Raw genomic sequence first — 19,882 nt, 5'->3', positions numbered from 1 at the left:
TTTGTTTTTAGTGTAAGCTTCATGAGAGTGTCTGCCTTGTTCACAGCTGTGATTTCTGACATCTAGTACAGGGGCAGGGGAGCCTGGTGGGCTCCCGTCTATGGGGTCGCACAGAGTGAGATACGACTGAAGTGACTTAGCAGCAGCATGTACTGCTGCTGCTAAGTCACTTCAGTCGTGTCTGACTCTGTGCGACCCCACCAGGCTCCTCTGACCTTGGGATTCTCCAGGCAAGAATACTGGAGTGGGTTGCCATTTCCTTCTCCAATGCATGCATGCAAAGTTGCTTCAGTCGTGTCTGACTCTGTGCGACCCTGTTGACAGCAGCCCACCAGGCCCCTCTGTCCACAGGATTCTCTAGGCAAGAATACTGGAGTGGGTTGCTATTTCCTTCTCCGGTAGATGTTCTAGTATTTGTTAAATGAATTAATGAAGTTGGATGGTGTCAGTGGAGATGGGAAGAAATGGATGAATTTTAGAGAGATTTAGTATGGAAAATTGACAGGTTGTGAGTTGTGGATACTTGGAGTTGCCAGACTAGTTACTGGATAATCCTTAATGTCAAAAAAGTTTTTTAAGGAAGGAGGAGTGTGCCTTCTTCTGAATCTTCACCTTAGCGTGGCTTGTTCGTACTGTAGCTGTTTGAGTCATAGTTTTTCTCTGCTTGTTTGTGAGTTTCATAAAGAGAAAGCTGGAGTCTCCTTATATTCTGTCCAAGGCCTGGCTCAAATGTGTTATAATCAGCAACCTTCTGTTTCCTTTTGACCTTAGGAAAACATGGGTTAAGGAGTGATCATGATTCTCTTACATAGGAGAAAACAGGCTCAGAGAGGTTGGTGAACCTGCTCAAGGACCCCCACTGAGGATACAATGATACTAGAAATCTAATAATCTAAACGCTTTGCAATACTGGGGAGGATGGAGCTTCAAGTCCACCTTAGAACCATGGCCCTACCCTTTGGAAAAACAACCAAACCAGAAGTGGCATCCACGCTGTAGCCATTTTGTTAAAGCGTCTGGTAGCTAAGTTACACCAGGTGTGCTGCATCCACTCATTAGGTGCTTGTGTGCTTCTGAATGCTGCACTGCGAAGGAGGGAGGACATGAGTGAAGTAGAACCTTGGAACCAAGAGGAGGGGGATTCTAGGGTCAGACTCCATGTATTCAAATGCCGACTCCACCACTTCTTAAATGTGGACTTGAATAAATTACCTAACTTTTCTGGGCTTCCATTTCCTGAACTGTGAAAACTGGGATAACAGAACCTATTTCACAGGGTTTTGGTGAAGATTAAAGGGAAAATACCTAGAGAAGTAATTAGCATCAGCTTTGGCTACATAAAAGGCAAAAGTAAAGTGTGGAGCCCTTTGCTCAAGATTACTGAGTGGGTAACAGAGCAATAAACCAAGCACAGAGCCCTGCTAGGCATGGGGCCCTCTGTGACTGCACGGGTTGTATGTCTTGTAAGCCAGTCATCGCTAACAGTGCCTGATGCATGGTGAGTGCTCAGTAAATGTTAATTATTAATTTTGTAGGGTAACCCCTTCAAAGAGCCAAGATCTATTGGTGGGAAAAGGCACTCAAAATAACTAAAAATAACTGTAGGAAAGAATGTGACACACATCACATACACAGTTGAATTGCTGGGTGCCATTCCAGGATCTATATTTTAAGGAAGAACATTGGCAGTGCAGTTTATGTGAGCTCCATTGTCATTGAAGACACTCAGGTGGAATTTGGATGAAAGATGTCAATTATGGATTGGTTACCTTTTAGCCTTTAATGGTTGTTAAAACCATGTGAAAGTCATTTCTTTAGCGGAAAGGACGCAAAATTTGAGTCAGGTGTTTCTTATCTAGCTAATAACCACTATGGCTGAACCTTTCCTATTTCTTGGACAGTGTGCAAGATGCTTCCTGTGTGTTATCTCATTGAATCCCCCCAGTAGTCTTGGGAGAAGAGTAGCATTGTTAACATGGTTTTCACAGGTGAAACAATCAGAGGTCAAAGTCACAGCTGGTAAATGGCAGAGGCGGAGCTCAAGCAGCCTTGTCTGGATCCAGGCTTATCAGCCCTAAGCCTCATATTCTGCCACTGACAGCTGGGTGCTTTTGGTCAGGTTATTTTACTTGCTTTGGTCTGCTGCTCCCTCAGAGGGTGATACAGTTTGGGTGAGGCTCAAGTGTGTAAAGCCTTAGGTAAGTAAAGTGTGTGCAGCCCAGAGTGTCCAGAGGCTTCTCTAGGATTTCCTTTCTTTCCCCTTGAGTTAACCTTTGAGCTTTTGCATTTAAATGATTTTTATCTTTATTGGAGGGAAAGGTGGTGAAGGCCTGTAATGGGCCTACAGTGTTGATAAAGTAATGAATGGCACAGTTAGAAGACTGCCTGGGACTTGAGGTCCCTGCTCTTCTATAAACATATCAAATGTTTATAAACGGTTTAGCACCCCTGTGGCATAAATGAGCCACCATCCTCTTGGTTTTCTGTGATAGGTTTACTTGATAGTAGGGTTGAAAGGGTGGATGGTGGGTCTCCAAGTGCGAAGTAAGGTTAAAGACATAAAGAGTATCACCTGGATATCTGATCATAGTAATCATAGCTCCCAGAGCCTGAGTGCCGTATACATTATGTAGGGAACTTCATTGATAGCAAATGATCCCACCTTACAGTGCCTGCAACATTCTGTGGACATTAGAAACCTGTGTTTCTGAGTAGCACTGTGAGCTTAAAATATGTCAGCTGCTGAACTTCTTGGCCTGCTAAACTCCTCTGTGCCAGATCTCTGATTTGAAAACACTCAAATCTGGGATTCTAGAATCTGTGTCATGAGGAATGATTGTAGAATTTGCATAATCTCTGTAGTTTTTGTTCACTTCATGCGAATAGGGATAATGGTATTGATTTTTCAGCCTGTTTTGCCTAGAGATTGTCAGTAAAGCCCAGTGTGAATCCATTTGGCACAGGTGTTGTCAGATGATCAAGTCCCATCTCTCTGTACTGCACCACTGATGCCTCAAGACCTTCCTTTTTCCTATGGACTGGGAATGGGATGCTGAGAAGGGGATGGAATGGCTTATTCACATGTGCTTTCATTTTTCTTCTTCAGAGAGGAAGGCAAAGACATTCAACAAAACCTTACAACTGTAGAGATTTCTGTCTCCCTCCGCCCCCATTTCCACCCTCTGTAAAGTTATAAGGATGCCCTCTATTTCCCTTTTCTACTTCTTTTCTTCCCATATACCCTATAATCATGCAGACAATAAAGGTCTTTGGGATGGCCAGAGAGTTTGGGCTACTTCCAGTCTTCTGATGTCTCCTTGTGAAAAGGCTTCGCCTTGGATGGACAAGGTGTTATTTCCTTTGGATGAAATCCTCATCTTTTTTCTAGGTCTTCTTCATTTCCCATTCCTGAATAACAGAAAAACAGGAAAAAAAATCGGTTTGTTGAATATTCAGATGTAACTTGCAGGATGAAAACAAGGTAAAAACATCCTTGATTTCTTTCTTTTCCGTATCCTCCACATCCTCAGCAGCAAGTCCTTCTCTACCTCCAAAACCAGCTACTTCCTATCACCTCCACTAAACTTTTCTAATCTCTCGTCAGAATTCTCCTAACTGATCTCTCTATCCCCCCATCCATTTTCAACATAGTAGCCAGAATGGTCTTTTAAAAATGTAATTCATACCCCAGAATTCCTTGGTCCAGATTTGCCAATGACTTTCCATTATGTTAGAATAAAATCCAGAGTTCATCCAGTGGCCCATAAGGATCAAGGAGAAGCAAACTCTGGCTCATGGATCAAATCTGGCTCACTACATATTTTTGTATGACCCATCAGCTAAGAATGGTATTCAGATTTTAATATTTCAAAAAAGTTTTTTTTCACGACACCTGAAATTTATGTGATATTCAAAGTTGGGTCCATAAACAAAGTTTTATTGGGTCACTGACATGTCAGCCACTTCTTTACATATTGTCTATGACTGCTTTCCTACTATGATGGCAGAGGTGAGTGGTTGTGAAAGAGACCGTGTGGTCCACAGAGCATCAAATATTTACTGTCTGGCCCTTTCCCGAAAAAGTTTGCTGATGTCTTGTCTAGGTGGTCTGGCCTTGGGCTGGTTACTTCTCTTATCTCCTGTCCTAATGCTCAGGTATTTGTTTTCAGGTCCACACTTTCTTATCTTCAATTTTGAAACCAGACAGCTCTGAGACCAGAATCTTTTTCAAGTGTTTTGGCACAGATTCAGTGGCCTGGCCTGACCTGATATGAGGTTGTTTGAAGTCTGTTTAATGTGCTGTGAATGTTTGTGTCTTGCTATAGAATTATCAACATGTTTGCTTACAGAGTACCTCCTGAGAACTTGGGGTTTTTCATCATATATAGTATATGCACCACATTACCTTTCTAAAATTCAAAAAGTTCTGGAACACAGCTGGCCCCAAGTTTCACTCCAATCTCATGGAGTGAGCTGTTGACTGGGAGCTGGAAGAGATGGGTTTGCATCCCAGCTCTCTCGGTGATGCCCTGCGTAACCCTGGGCAAGTCCCTTTACTCAGTTTCCTCACCTATTAAACGGGGCCTTTCTTGTCTCAAGACATACTGTAGGTTCAGAAACCAAAGCTTGGTAGAATTATGTATTAAGAAAGAGTAAATAGCTTCCAAAGGAGATTTGAGGGTCTTGCTTTCTGAGCAAAGTTTGAGTTTTACTGCATGGATATATTGGCAAATCTCTGTCTTTCTCACTAGCTGGTTTTTTTTGTTTTTGGTGAGGTTCTATAGAAAGGAAGCTTCCGGGTCTCTGAATTTTGATTAGCCAAAGTGTCATGGTACCTTGGCTTTTTGTAGCACCCTTCCTTGATTGGAGTTTATGATGGATGGGCTCCTCTTCCGTAACTCGGAAACACAATTGACAGGGAGAGGTTGCTCTGGGACATTGTTCTGGGGTTTATTTGCAGTTTCCTGTTGATGACAAGACATAGTTACACTGGTGAAGTCTAGTACTCACACAGCCTGCCCTTCAAAGAATGCCAGTAGAAGACATTGTCCAAATATGTCAGCATCAAACAGGGTAAGGGGTGCAAAATACCTGAGGGCCTTGGAATAAATTTATGATTAAATGACTAAAATTACTAAAGTTAAAATATCTGAATCCTCACTGTGCACCAGACATTGCATAAATTGTCATAGTTCATTTAGCTTTTTCAGTATTTAAAGCAGATGCTTATTATATTGTTACATTTTACAGATAAGGAAAATGAGAAGGTAAAGTCACTGCTCAAGGCCATAAAGCTGGTGAGTGAGACAGCTGGGATTTAAATCCCACAGTCCTGTCTCTTAACCTCTCTTCTGCATTCCTTCACGTTTTTTACACTGCCTTTATTCCTTAAAATTTTCAGGTGATTGCTTAGTATCTTGCTGGATGTAGTTCCTTGAATGTAACATACCAATAGTTAAGCCTGTAGGGAATTTAGAGAAAACTTTGTCCAAAGGCCATCACAAGGATCAAAAGTGGAGGGAAAAGCTCTGTGGAATGTGAATGTCAGGGCATGCTGGTGGGAGGAAGCATCTGGGATGAGGGAACCACTTCTACTCCTCCACCAGTCCTCTGTGATTCTCGGAAATTGTTTTGTCCCTCTGAGCTTTTCTGTAAATGAGGTTGGAAATGACCCCATGGAGAGGAAGTGTAGGAGTAGAAGAAACTGCTCTGGCTTCTGAATCATGAGGTGTGGCCTGACCTTGGATGACAATAGGAATACTGTTTTCTTGTCTAAAAGCAGGTATAAACATTTATTAATTTGACAAGCATTTATTGCACTTCTACTATTTTTCAGATGTATATATGTACATACAAACTGTGGCTAAGTGCCATGAAGCAGAATAACAGATGGGACTGTTGGTAATTTAGACCAGTGGTTCCCAAATGGGGACAGTTTTGTCCTTCCTGGGGATGTTTGGCAATTTCTGGAGACATTTTTAGTTGCCATAACTGGGCATGGAACTCCTGGCATCACATGGGTAGAGGCTGGGGATGCTACTAAACATCCTACATGCACATGACAAGGCCTATACAAAATTACTAGTAGTCGTGCTGGGGTTGAGACACCGATACAGACTGAGGGCCCTGAAGAAATCCCATTCAGCATGAGGGTTGCTGGGAGCATTAGAGGCAATGGATGCAAAGCCCTGAGGATAGGGCCTGGTACACAGGGGATCCCAGGAGGGGGCCTGTACCAATGGCTAAAGCAAGCCTCTGGAGTCAGACTTCCTGGGTTTGGGATCCTGTAAAGAATGCTCAAACTACCGCACAATTGCACTCATCTCACATGCTAGTAAAGTAATGCTCAAAATTCTCCAAGCCAGGCTTCAGCAATATGTGAATTGTGAACTTCCTGATGTTCAAGCTTGTTTTAGAAAAGGCAGAGGAACCAGAGATCAAATTGCCAACATCCGCTGGATCATGGAAAAAGCAAGAGAGTTCCAGAAAAACATCTATTTCTGCTTTATTGACTATGCCAAAGCCTTGACTGTGTGGATCACAATAAACTGTGGAAAATTCTGAAAGAGATGGGAATACCAGACCACCTGACCTGCCTCTTGAAAAATCTGTATGCAAGTCAGGAAGCAACAGTGAGAACTGGACATGGAACAACAGACTGGTTCCAAATAGGAAAAGGAGTACGTCAAGGTTGTATATTGTCACCCTGCTTATTTAACTTCTGTGCAGAGTACATCATGAGAAGCGCTGGGCTGGAAGAAGCACAAGCTGGAATCAAGATTGCCGGGAGAAATATCAATAACCTCAGATATGCAGATGACACCACCCTTATGGCAGAAAGTGAAGAGGAACTCAAAAGCCTCTTGATGAAAGTGAAAGAAGAGAGTGAAAAAGTTGGCTTAAAGCTCAACATTCAGAAAACTAAGATCATGGCATCCGGTCCCATCACTTCATGGGAAATAGATGGGGAAACAGTGGAAACAGTGTCAGACTTTATTTTTTTGGGCTCCAAAATCACTGCAGATGGTGACTGCAGCCATGAAATTATAAGACACTTACTCCTTGGAAGGAAAGTTATGTCCATCCTATATAGCATATTGAAAAGCAGAGACATTACGTTGCCAACAAAGGTCCATCTAGTCAAGGCTATGGTTTTTCCTGTGGTCATGTATGGATGTGAGAGTTGGACTGTGAAGAAGGCTGAGTGCCGAAGAATTGATGCTTTTGAACTGTGGTGTTGGAGAAGACTCTGGAGAGTCCCTTGGACAGCAAGGAGATCCAGCCAGTCCATTCTGAAGGAGATCAGCTCTGGGATTTCTTTGGAAGGAATGATGCTGAAGCTGAAACTCCAGTACTTTGGCCACCTCATGTGAAGAGTTGACTCATTGGAAAAGACTCTGATGCTGGGAGGGATTGGGGGCAGGAGGAGAAGGGGACGACAGAGGATGAGATGGCTGGGTGGCATCACTGACTTGATGGACATGCGTCTGAGTGAACTCCGGGAGTCGGTGAAGGACAGGGAGGCCTGGCGTGCTGGGATTCATGGGGTCGCAAAGAGTGGGACACGACTGAGCGACTGAACTGAACTGAACTCCCATTTAGCTGAGTGACCTTGAGCATGTACTTTGACATCTGAACCTTAGTTTCCTTGTCTGTCAGATAGGGTGAATACACAATATTGCCTCATTGGATTGCTATGAAGATTGTGTGAAATCGTACAGGTTAAGATGCTGCACTAGCCTGTGGTAATTTATCAATACAAGTTTGTTCTTATTCAGTATAGTATATTATCAGTAACCCCAAGGCCACTTCTAAGATTACATTCAGGATAAAAAGTCAAATAATGGTGCTTCAGTGGAGAGAACACAGGCCAGAGAACTTGCTCCAAAGAGTCCCCTTCACAGGTGTACCACTTATGACATGTTCCCTCTCAGGGTTTTAGCTTTCTCATTTGTAAATAAGGATAGCTCCTACCCCTCAAAGAACGATCACGAAAGCCTGTAGCACGTGAGGGGATTAAGGAGCAGCTCACCCCACTCTTGTTCTTGCTGTTGACGGAGAGCCCCAGGGCTGGGCCCCCTGCCAGGGACTGCTGCAAGCGCTCCTTCACAGTCACCAGCCGCAGCTCCAGGTCGATCCGGTGCTCCTCCTTTGCCCGACACTGAGCTTCGAGGGTGGCCAGAGCCTCTTCAAGAGCCTTTAACTTTGCCCCTGTGTCCAAAGACATCTATGAGAAATAGCTGAGCCTGGCCAGAAACATCAGGGAGTTTGGCAGCCCCACAGGCCATAACGTGCCTTCCCAGAGGGCCTTTCTAGCCTTACTTCTGGTTAAGGAATGGACTTGGGACCTGCAGTTCTAGCTCCGTGCTGGGTTTTGTGATCTTTATCTGCCCACTATCCATTTCCCCATTCCCCTCTCTTTCCCTATAGATTGAATGGGGTTGACCTCACTTCCAGTTCAGGAGATTGGCATATAACTTAGACCTGGCCCATAATTGTATCTCATTTTCTGGTCACAGTGGTTAAAGTGAATCCTAAGGTGCTTATGGGGCCCATTGGGAAGAGGAGCCTCTCTTGTGGAGTGGTTGCGTGGACTGTGTGAGGGCTAGAGTTGTGAAGCCTTTATACTACCATGAGGGACAGAGAATGAAACCAAAGTAGGGAGAGGCAGAAGCAAGAATTAGAATATGCTTCCTGGTGACATCATTTAAGTTCCTGGACTTTGCTATACCTGATCACTTAAGTTTCCAGTTATGTTTTTCTTTTCATTTCTAAGCCGGTAAGTTTTCTGACTTGTAACCAAGAATCAACACAGGGCTTTACACTGATCACAAGACCTTGCTAGGATTTTGCTGCTTATTCAGTTTAAGCCAACAAACCTGTGTTAGGAGTTTGCTTGTGTCAGGAGGTGTGTTGCATCTTAATAGGTTTAAAAATTAGTTCCATTGTTTGCCCTGAAAGAGGTTGCACTGGAGGGTTTTCTGGTAATGGTGATTCTCTTTATTCATTCATTCAGTAAATATTGAGTGCTTGTTAGGTACCAGGCCGTGTTCTATGCCCTTGAGATATATTAGTGAACAAAACAGGGAAAGATCTTTGCCCTATTGAACTTATAATTGTGTGTTTATATGTATGTGTGTGAGAGAGAGAACAATATAAATACAATAAGTAATCTGTTAAAAAGTTATATGCTATAGAAAACAATTGAGCAGGACAAGTTGGACAGTCAAGTCAACCTGCTTCAGACTCTAGTTCTGACTCTTAGAAAGTTCTTTATATTGAAACCAAACTGTCTTCATGTGTCTCCTTCCCATTGATTCTGGTTCCTAACCACATAGAACAAGTCATTAAGCCAGAAGTTCTCAGTTTGAGGTTTGTGAATTCCTAGGCAATCTGTGGCTCTGGGTGCACTTGAGCTCCTGAAATTATTTGCAACATTGTGATTTGTGGGGGTTTTCTCCCTTAGGAAAGGGTCCATAGGTTCCATCAGATTCTCTTGGGGCTATGTGACCTTGAACATATTTTATATAAGGATAGGACTTCCATTTCCCTGCAACATGTTCAGAAACCTCAGTCTGAAAGTGTGCTGAACTGCAGCTATAGAGAGAATTCAACAGAAAAATGGCAGAAAGTGGGGCGTAGAGGAGCCCAGGGTATACAGGGCCTGCCGAGGTCATGGTCCTGGGTTTCAGAAGGGGATACTGGTGAAGTGTCACTGTCCATTACTCTCAGCGCCTGGACCAATGTTTCACACATTTGGGTCCTTAGTACATAGCTGTGAATAATGAGTTAATGTGAGGTTCAAAATGATATCTCTTCCTTGATTCTAAAGCACACTATGTTTTTCATGTTTTAAATTTTCTAAAATCAGATCTCATTTTACCACATTAAGTATATACATTTGTGTTACTTTTTCATCCCCTCACTCTAAAAACAGTTACTCAATCAGTGGCACTTTCATTAGTCAGGAGAGATGGTGATGGTGGTGGTGGTGAGGAGGAGTAGAAAGGGGAGGAGAAACCTACCTGTTCCTGGTAAGAAGCCAGGTGGCTAGTACTAGGAGAGGTGTCAAAGCTCAAGTGTGAGCCCCTCATATGCTCAGGGCCACACCCCATAGATACCTGGGTTGTTCCGAATGGCTTCCTTTAGTTCCCTCTTTTCCTGCCGCAGCACCATCAGCTCTGTCCGGATTGTCTCTTTCTCTTTCTCCAGCTTCTCTTTTTCTACCAGGTACCTCCTGGCATCCTCCTCAGCTCGGTTCTTACCGTACTTATACTGATGGGCACCTGCAGAAATGAGGCAGGAAAAGGTCCTCAATTCTGAGCTCTGGTGAGAGTACTTGGGTGGTGCTAGCTTCTCTCTCAGCCTCAATCTGTCCATAAAATGGGAATATTTAGGTCCATACCCCTAGATATATTTAGTGTGAAGGAGAGGAAACTAGGAGCCAAAGGGAGGCCATAGTGCACAGGGGTGAGGAAGAAGGGCTTTGTTGTTGTTAGGTAGCTAGGTTGTGTCCAACTCTTGTGACCCCATGGCCTGTAGCCTGCCAGGCTCCTCTGTCCATGGGATTTCCCAGGCAAGAATGCTGGAGTGGGTTGCCATTTCCTTCTCTTGGGGATCTTCTGACCCAGTGTTGAACCTGCATCTCCTGCTCTGGCAGGCAGATTCTTTGCCACTGAGCCACCAGGGAAAGCCCTACAAGGGCCTTAGAACCAGACAGATGAAGGTCTGTGTTTTCTTTTGCCCATTACTGGTTGTGTGGCATCAGACAAAGTGGATGTGGTGTTTTTGTGCCTTCTCCTAGCTTTAGTTTCCTCATTTGTCAATATGGATATCAATCAGATTTAGCTCTTGGCATTGTGATAAGGTTTTAAAGAGATAATTCACGAAAAGTGCTTGGTAAATAGTACCTGGCAAATAGAGCTTAGTAAATGTTAGATAATAATTTAAAATAGATTTTGTGATGTATATATATTTTTGTTTTAAAAGGGCATTTTTATAGTTAACTTTCAGTGCATAGAGGATAGACAGCTACATGTAACACAGATCTACAGAGAATTGAGACCTGGGGATAAAGTCAGGCATTGCCTGTTTTATTACTGGGAAAAGGAGGGGGGCAGGGGGAAGAGAGACCTAGTATTCTACTATAGGCTTTACACTATGGTGGGCAGTAACAACAAATTATTATGGCAAAAATTTATTGACTGCTTACTATATACTAGATAATTTATCTGCATTTCTATTTAATCCTCACAAAAGTTACTGTTATTTGCTCTGCTTTATTGTTGGGAAAACTGAGGCGCAAGAGGTTAGGTCTCACTGCTAATGATGGGAGAACCCAGGTTTGAGCTCATGTCTATCTGACTCAAGGATCCATGCTATGAAATACTGCCAAGCTTGAGCAAGGCCATAGTCTAACCTCTTAGTGAAAGTTTTATTTATTTATTTTTTTATGCTACAGTCAGTCACACATAGTCCTTTGTAAGTGGGTGTGGAGCAATTCCCACAGTTTGCTGGTAAATGGGGGATCTTGTCTCTGTAGCTCTGTAGGGATTGCAGTGGTCACCCATGGCCTATTTAAAAATCAGTTCCTACTTTAACTACTCTACAATTCAAACCTCATTATAAATAAAGCATGGAGGGCTGAGAAGGGGGCGCATGGCTCCCTGTACTTCCCAGCTATACAATAGCATCCCAAAGGAGTTGGCTTTCAGACTTTTGGATTTTATAAACTGGTAAAATTTAAATAGGGATATCCTGATTCACTTTACTGTACACTTGTAACTAACACCACATTGTAAATCAACTATCAGATCAGATCAGATCAGTCGCTCAGTCGTGTCCGACTCTTTGCGACCCCATGAATTGCAGTATGCCAGGCCTCCCTGTCCATCACCAACTCCCGGAGTTCACTGAGACTCACATACTTCAATTAAAAAAAAACGTAAAAAAATATTCACAGAAAAAATAGGGATACCAACAAAGGACTGTCAGCATTATATTGTTGACAATATAAAGACCTTAAAACTACCAATATTATTATTATTGCCACTGTTTAGCAGAATAATATTTTAACATCAGAAGTTGGACACAAATGTAGAATAGTCATTTATATTGAGTAGAATTAACTTTATGAAAAACTTCATGCACTATGCTTATTTTTCTCATTTCATTGCAGATGAGTGAAAACTTTCTTATGGACCAAACCAGCAAGTAGACTCGCCTTTGGGAGCCACCATTCCGAGCCACCTTGCTGTGTCAGCACCGCGGAGAGCGGCTTACCTCACACCCAACCCTGTAATGCTTGAGTGTTAAAGATTTTCATCCTCTGTAAGTGATGAGTTGATTTTCTTTTCTACTTTCAAGATTTTCTCCTTGCTTTTGGCTTTAGCATTTTAGCATGATGTGTCTTTTAGAAATGGTTTATTTGTTGGTTGCGCTGGGACTTGGTTGCTGCGTGCCTCTGGTTGTAGTGAGCAGGGCTGCTCCTTTTTGCCGTGCATGGGCTTGTCATTGCAGTGGTTCTCTTGTTGCGCAGCACAGGCTCTAGGTGCATGGCAGGCTTCAGTATTTGCAGTGCAAGTGCTCAGTAATGGTGGTGCCTGGGCTTAGTTGCTGCACGGCATGTGCAATCTTCTTGGACCAGGCATTGGATTGAATCCGTGTCCCCTGCCTGCATTAGCAGGAGGATTCTTATTCACTGGACCTCCATGGAAGACCTCCAGGAAGTGTGATGTGTCTTTTGTGGATCTCTTTGCCTTTATCCTACTAGAACTTCACTGAATTTCCTATATGGTAAATTAATGATTTCAATAAATTTGGCAACTTTTCAGCTATTATTTCTTTTAATATTTCTTATGCTCCTCTTTTTCTTCTCTCCTTCTAATACTCCCTTTATGTATATGTTAGTACTCTTAATGGTGTGTCTCACATTTCTCTGAGGCTCTGTTTATTTTTCTTTGTTCTTTTTTCTGTTATTTTAAATGCAAAATCTCTATTGATTTATCATGAGGTTTACTGATTCTTTTGCCAGTTCAAATGTGCTCTTGAGCCATTTGATAGAACAATGTCATCTTACTTGGTTTTTTTTTTTTTTTTTAACCAACTGAAGCTCATACTTCATTAAATTTACTTAGAATTTATCCAATGTCCTTTTCTGTTGCAGAGATACCACATTACATTTAGTCATCATGTCTCCTCAGGTTCTTGGCTGTGACATTTCTCAGACTTTTTTTCCCCAGTTTTATTGAAATAATTGACATAGCACTGTGTAAGTTTAAAGTATCGGCTTCCCTGGTGGCTCAGATGGTAAAGAATTTGCTTGCAATGAGGGAGACCTGGGTTCGATCCCTGGGTTGGGAAGATCCCCTGGAGGAGGGCATGGCAACCCATTCCAGTATTCTTGCCTGGAGAATCCCATGGACAGAGGAACCTGGTGGGCTACTGTCCATGGGGTCTCAAAGAATTGGACATGACTGAGTGACTAAGCACAGCACACTGTGTAAGTTTAAAGTATACTGCATAATGATTTGACCTACATAAATCATGAAATGATTACCACAAGTTTAGTGAACAGTCATTATCTGTGTAGATACAAATTTAAAGAAATAGAAAAAAATGTTTTTCCTTGTGATGAGAACTCTTAGCATTTACTCTTTTCTCTTTCATATGTAACATAGAACGGTGTTAATTATATTCATCATGTTGTACATTACATCTCTAGTATTTATTCATCTTCGAACTGGAGTTTATACCTTTTGACTGTCCTCATCCAGTCCTTCTCCCCATACTCCCTGCCCCTGGTAGCCACAAATCTGATCTTTTTCTATAAGCTTGTTTGTTTTTGAACTATTAATGTATTGAACCTACAGTATTGTATATTAGTTCCTGGTATATAACATAGTGATTTGATATTTCTATACATTTTAAAATGATCACCACGATAAGTCTAGTTACCAGCTGTCACCATACAAAGTTATCATGTAATTGTTGACTATATTCCCTGAACTGTACATTTCATACCCATGGCTCATTTATTTTATAACAGGAAATCTGTACCTCTTAATCTCCTTCACTGCTCTCCTCCCCCGGCCCCCTCCCCTCTGGCAACCCCCTATTGTTCTCTGTATCTATGACTTTGTTTCTATTTGTTATGTTTGCTTGTTTTTTTCAGATTTCATGTATAAGTGAAATTATATGTATTTGCCTTTCTCTGTCTGACTTATTTCACTTAGCATGATACTGTTTAAGGCCATCTGTGTTCTTGCAAACGGCAGGACTTCACTCTTTTTAATGGCTGAGCAGTATTTCATTGTATATATGTATGTCACATCTGTATCCACTCTTTTTGTCTGTTTTTTTTTTTTAATTTTTACTGACATAGTTGATTTAAAATATTGTGCTTCAGTTGTACAGCAAAGTGACTAATTATACACATACATATATTCATTTTTTATCAGATTCTTTTCTCATATAGTTATCACAGAGTATTGAGTAGAGTTCCTTGTGCTATACAGTAGGCAGGTCCTTGTTGGTTTTCTATCCTCTCTATAGCTGTGTGTGTATGTTAATCTCAAGCTCCTGATTTATTCTCCACCCCCCATATTTACCCTTTGGTTACCATACATTTGTTTTGATATCTGTAAGTCTATTTCTAGTTTGCAAATAAGTTCATTTATATCATTTAAAGAAATAGATTCCGCATATGAGTGATACCATATATTTGTCTTTTTCTGTCTGACTTCACTTAGTGTGATAATCTCTAGGTCCATCCATATTGCTGCAAATGGCATTATTTTGTTCTTTTTTATGGTTGAGTAATATTCCATTGCATTTATGTACCACATCTTTTTTATCCATTCCTCTGTTGATGGACATTTAGGTTGCTTCCATGTCTCTAGCTATTGTAAATGGTGTTGCAGTGAACACTGGGGTCCATGTGTCTTTTTAAAATTCATTGGGGTCCATATATCTTTTCAAATTGTTTTTTTTTCTGGATATATGCCCAGGAGTGGGATTGCTGGATCATATGGTAGTTCTATTTGTAGGTTTTTAAGGAGCCTCCATACTGTTCTCCATGGTGGTTGTACTAATTTACATTCCCACGAACAGTGTAGGTGGATTCCTTTTTCTCCACACCCTCTCCAGCATTTATTATTTATAGACTTTTTGATGATGTTTTGATTTGCATTTCTCATATACTATGATGTTGAGCATCTTTTTATATGCTTTTTGGCCACCTGTAGTGTCAGACTTTATTTTTTTGGGCTCCAAAATCACTGCAGATGGTGACTGCAGCCATGAAATTAAAAGACACTTACTCCTTGGAAGGAAAGTTATGACCAACCTAGATAGCATATTGAAAAGCAGAGACATTACTTTGCCAACACAGGTCTGTCTAGTCAAGGCTATGGTTTTTCCAGTGGTCATGTATGGATGTGAGAGTTGGACTGTGAAGAAAGCTGAGCACCGAAGAATTGATGCTTTTGAACTGTGGTGTTGGAAAAGACTCTTGAGAGTACCTTGGACTGCAAGGAGATCCAACCAGTCCATGCTGAAGGAGATCAGCCCTGGGATTTCTTTGAAAGGAATGATACTAAAGCTGAAACTCCAGTACTTTGGCCACCTCATGCAAAGAGTTGACTCATTAGAAAAGACTCTGATGCTGGGAGGGATTGGGGGCAGGAGGAGAAGGGGACGACAGAGGATGAGATGGCTGGATGGCATCACTGACTCAATGGACGTGAGTCTGGGTGAACTCCAGGAGTTGGTGATGGACAGGGAGACCTGGCGTGCTGCGATTCATGGGGTCGCAAAGAGTTGGACACTACTGAGTGACTGAACTGAACTGAACTGAATGTCTTCTTTGGAGAACTATTTAAATCATCTATCATCTTTTGATTGCATATTTTTAATGTAATGCTGTGTGAACTATTTGTATATTTTGGAGATTAATCCCTTGTCAATTGCTTTGTTTGCAGATATTTTCTCCCATTCATTCTGTGGGTTGTCTTTTTGTTTTGTTTATAGTTTCCTTTGCTGTGCAGAAGCTTTTAAGTTTAATTATATCCTGTTTATTTTTTTTTAAATTTTCATTACTCTAGGGGGTAATGTAATCTTCCAAAAAGATACTCCAAAAAGATATTGCTGTGATTTATGTCAAAGAGTGTTCTGCCTATGTTTTTCTCTAGGAATTTTATAGTGTCCAGGCTCACCCTTGGGTCTTTGACTCATTTTGAATTTATTTTTGTGTATGGTATAAGATAATATTCTAATTTCATTCTTTTACATGTAGCTCTTCAGGTTCCCCAGCACCACTTAATTGAATAGATTCTATGCTTCATTGTATGTTCTTGCCTGTTTTGTTACAGACTAATTGACCAAGGGTGTTTGGGTTTATTTCTGGGCTTTTTATCCTTGTTCCATTGATCTATATTTCTGTTTCTGTACCAGTACCATACTGTTTTGATTGCTATAGCTTTGTAGTATAGTCTGAAATCAGGGAGCCCTATTCCTCCAGCTCCATTTTTCTTCTCAGGATTGCTTAGGCTATTCAGGGTCTTTAGGGTTTCCATACAAGTTAAAATTTTTTTTTTTGTTTCTATTTATGTAAGACATGCTCTTGGTAATTTGATAGGAATTGCACTGGATCTGTAGATTGCCCTGCACAGTATAGTCATTTTGATAATATTGATTCTTCCAAGAATATGGTATATATCATTCCATCTGTTTATGTCATCTTTGACTTTTTTCATCATTGTCTTATAGTTTTCAGAGTATGGTCTTTTGTCTCCTTAGGTAGCTTTTTATTTCTAGGTATTGCATTCTTTTTGATGCAATAGTAAGTGAGATTGTTTCCTTAATTTCTCTTTCTGATTTTTTCATTGTTAGTGTAAAGGAATGCAAGAGATTTCTGTGTATTAATTTTGTATCCTGCAACTTTACCAAATTCATTATTAAGCTCTAGTAGTTTTCTGGTAGCATCTTTGGGATTTTCTATGTGTAGTATCACGTCATCTGAAAACAGTGACAATTTTACTTCTTTTCCAATTTGAATTCCTTTTTATTCCTTTTTCTTCTCTGATTGCCATGGTTAGGATTTCACAACTATGTTCAATAAAAGTGATGACAGTGGACATTCTTGCATTGTTTCTGATCTTAGAGGGAATGCTTATAGCTTTTCACCATTGAGAATGATTTTAGCTGTGAATTTGTCATATATAGCCTTTATTATCTTGAGGTAAATTCCATTTATGCCCACTTTCTGGCGAGTTTTTATCATAAATCAGTGTTGAATTGTGTCAAAAGCTTTCTCTGCGTCTATTGAGATAATCATATGGTTTTTATCCTTCAGTTTGATACTATGGTGTACTACACTGATTGATTTGTGGATATTGAAGAATCCTTGCATCCCTGGGATAAATCCCTCTTAGTCACAGTGTGTGATCCTTTTAATGTATTATTGGGTTTGGTTTGCTAGTATCTTGAGAATTTTTGTGTCTATGTTCATCAGTGATACTGGCCTGTAGTTTTCTTTTTTGTGGTATCTTTCTCTGGTTTTGGTATCAGGGTGATGGTGGCCTCTGATGTTGATCCACAGAGGGTGCAGCCTTAGGCATATACGGTCACCTTGGAGGACAGTGATCTTAGCAGGATTTTCTTCCTGATCTCTCTGTTACACTGCCTGCCTCTTGGTATCATATCCAGCTGTTAGGTTCCACTAATTGTCTGCTGATTGTTCTATTGTTTTTGATAATGCTTTGTATCATCATTTGCTCCACATTCTATTCCCACTAAAGTCAGTTCTTTTGAAGGAGAGCTTTGGAGTTCAGTGTTTTTTTTTTTAATTAATTAATTTCTTTATGGCTGTGCTGGGTCTTTGCTGTGTGTGGGCTTCCTCTAGTTGCAGCAAGTGGGGTCTGTTCTCTTGTGGTGCATGAGCTTCTCACTGCGGTGGCTTCTCACTGTGGTGCACAGGCTCTGGGCTGCGTGGGCCTCAGTAGTTGTGGCATGTGGGCTCTAGAGCACAGGCTCAGTAGTTGTGGCGTGTGGGCCTAGTTGCCTTGCTGCAGGTGGGATCTTCCAGATCAGGGATTGAACCCATTTCCCTTGCAGTGGCAGGCAGATGCTCAACCATTGAACCACCAAGCAAGTCCCTGGAGTTCAATGTTTTTATGACTTGCCTTTCTTTTTATCCTGGGCACAAGTCTCAGAGTCACTGTTCTGAACAGTGGCCTGCTTCTCTTAGAGTGACATCTTTGTTTCGTGAGCTGGGTGCTGGGTGGGGACTGTTATCTCTGATCTTCTAAACTTGCCTCTCCTAGTGTGGAAGCCCTGCCTTATGAGTGATCTGGGGTGAGGGCATATCCTTGGCCTGCCCAACCTTGAGTACAGCATTTGCCATATGAATGGAGTCTGGGAGCACCCTACTTGTGGGCTGCACTCATCTGTGATTTAATGTCAGTAGTACATAATTGGTGGTAATAAGAAATGCTGGTGACTTGATCTTACTGGGGAGATACTGCTGCTCTTAACTGGGAATGAGAGGAGAGAGAGCCCTGTTTTCTTGTCCACAGCTGCCTAGAGTAGAGATTCTGCCTCACTGAGTTGGGAAAGAGGTAAAGGAATGGGTTGTGGCTCAGATGTCACAAAGTCTCAGTGTTTTAACTGAGATTTAGTAAATTATCTAGAGTAAATCTTCACTTGCCATATGCCCTTAGGACAGTTTCTGGAGACTTTAGATGACTGTTTTAGCAGTCCTCACTGGTTATGGTCGTTTTCTGGGAAACAGGTCTGTGGAGCTTCTAATGCCACCGTTTCCTCAGTAGTCCCTCAGTTCCCATGATTTTTGTGTTCTTGTGTTTGTGTCCTTTTGCCGTCCCCTTCCACTGTAGACAGGGCTGACCTGTGTAACCATTAGGATGTGGCAGAAGTGATCACAAAAGCCAGTCCACGAAAACAATGCAGCTTCTACTCTGTTCCTCCTTCCTGGGTCACGTGCTGTGGGGGAAGCCAGCTGTCTTGTCATGAGGACAAGCAGCCCAGTGATGAGGTCCCCATGGCAAGGAACTGACGCCTCCTTCCAAAAGCCAGCACAGACTTGCCAGGCATACACATGAACCACCTTGGGAGCAGATTCTCTAGCATGTCAAGCTATCAGATGATTTCAGGTGACCAGCTGGCTTCTTGACTGTGACCTCATGAGAGACCCTAAGCCAGAGCTACCTAACTCAGCTGTCTCGGAATTCCTGATCCATAGAAACACTGACATAACACATACTTATGTTTTGAGCTGTGGGATTTTGGGTAATTTGTTATGTAGCAATAGGTAATTAATACACGATCTTGGGTAAAACCTTTCTCTCCTGTTCTTGTTTCTTCATCTGAAAAACATTGCTGGGCTAGATCCATGGTTTCCAACCATCTTTGAGGAGCTGTATGATTTCACAATGATGGGTAACAGGCTACTGTGTGGAGTAAAAGGGAAGCCAAGCAGGTCTCTGGACTCCAGGAAAAGCAGCTCCACTTTTTCTCTTTCTTATAAACTGAGCCTCAGTATAAGATTTGATATGAAGAATTTTTTTATCTTTGTTCTAGTTTTTTTTTTGTTACATTTTGTGATTTCTTCGATCTTATTTCATGCTTATTTCAATTCAGTTTCCCATTTTGAAATGGGTATTCCATAAGGCTGTGCATTTCTAGTGTCCACAAGCATAGAGCATAAGGAATGTTATAACAACCCTTTAATTGTTCAGAGAGGAAACTCTGGAGAGGGGAGGGACTTTTCCAAAGTTACATAGTAGTTTAGTGACCAAGTAAGGAATGGAATACAAATCTCCTGACTCTAGAAGAGATCATCTGTGCTAATGAAGTGGACTTCCCT

At 41.6% G+C, this 19,882-nt stretch overlaps 1 protein-coding gene and 1 long non-coding RNA gene across 17 annotated transcripts in view; one reads left to right on the top strand and one right to left on the bottom strand.

The window, feature by feature from the left end:
• Window positions 1-19,882, top strand: part of LOC138988565 (uncharacterized) — a 114,671-nt gene that overhangs the window by 823 nt on the left and 93,966 nt on the right. For 9 of the 11 annotated variants that reach the window (XR_011464853.1, XR_011464852.1, XR_011464848.1 and 6 more), the window contains exons 1-2: window positions 3,388-3,481; window positions 12,179-12,330. This is a non-coding gene — a long non-coding RNA (uncharacterized lncRNA). Of the gene's footprint in view, window positions 1-3,387; window positions 3,482-5,248; window positions 5,298-12,178; window positions 12,331-19,882 lie in introns of those variants that run through there. The other 2 variants (XR_011464855.1, XR_011464850.1) reach the window with 2 other exon arrangements.
• The window catches only part of AFAP1L1 (actin filament associated protein 1 like 1), a 79,860-nt gene that overhangs the window by 810 nt on the left and 59,168 nt on the right, over window positions 1-19,882 (bottom strand). For 2 of the 6 annotated variants that reach the window (XM_070374591.1, XM_070374594.1), the window contains 4 exons: window positions 10,122-10,286; window positions 8,033-8,211; window positions 4,836-4,964; window positions 224-3,408 (listed from right to left, as the gene is read on the bottom strand). In XM_070374591.1, the coding sequence (XP_070230692.1) occupies window positions 3,385-3,408; window positions 4,836-4,964; window positions 8,033-8,211; window positions 10,122-10,286 (497 nt within the window). In that variant the 3' untranslated portion in view covers window positions 224-3,384. Of the gene's footprint in view, window positions 1-217; window positions 3,409-4,835; window positions 4,965-8,032; window positions 8,212-10,121; window positions 10,287-19,882 lie in introns of those variants that run through there. The other 4 variants (XR_011464843.1, XM_070374590.1, XM_070374592.1 and 1 more) reach the window with 4 other exon arrangements.

This window comes from Bos mutus, chromosome 7 (assembly GCF_027580195.1).
Source record: "Bos mutus isolate GX-2022 chromosome 7, NWIPB_WYAK_1.1, whole genome shotgun sequence".
Lineage (NCBI taxonomy): Eukaryota > Metazoa > Chordata > Mammalia > Artiodactyla > Bovidae > Bos > Bos mutus.
The sequence above is the reverse complement of the archived record's forward strand: the minus strand, read 5'-3'. Positions and strand labels throughout refer to the sequence as shown.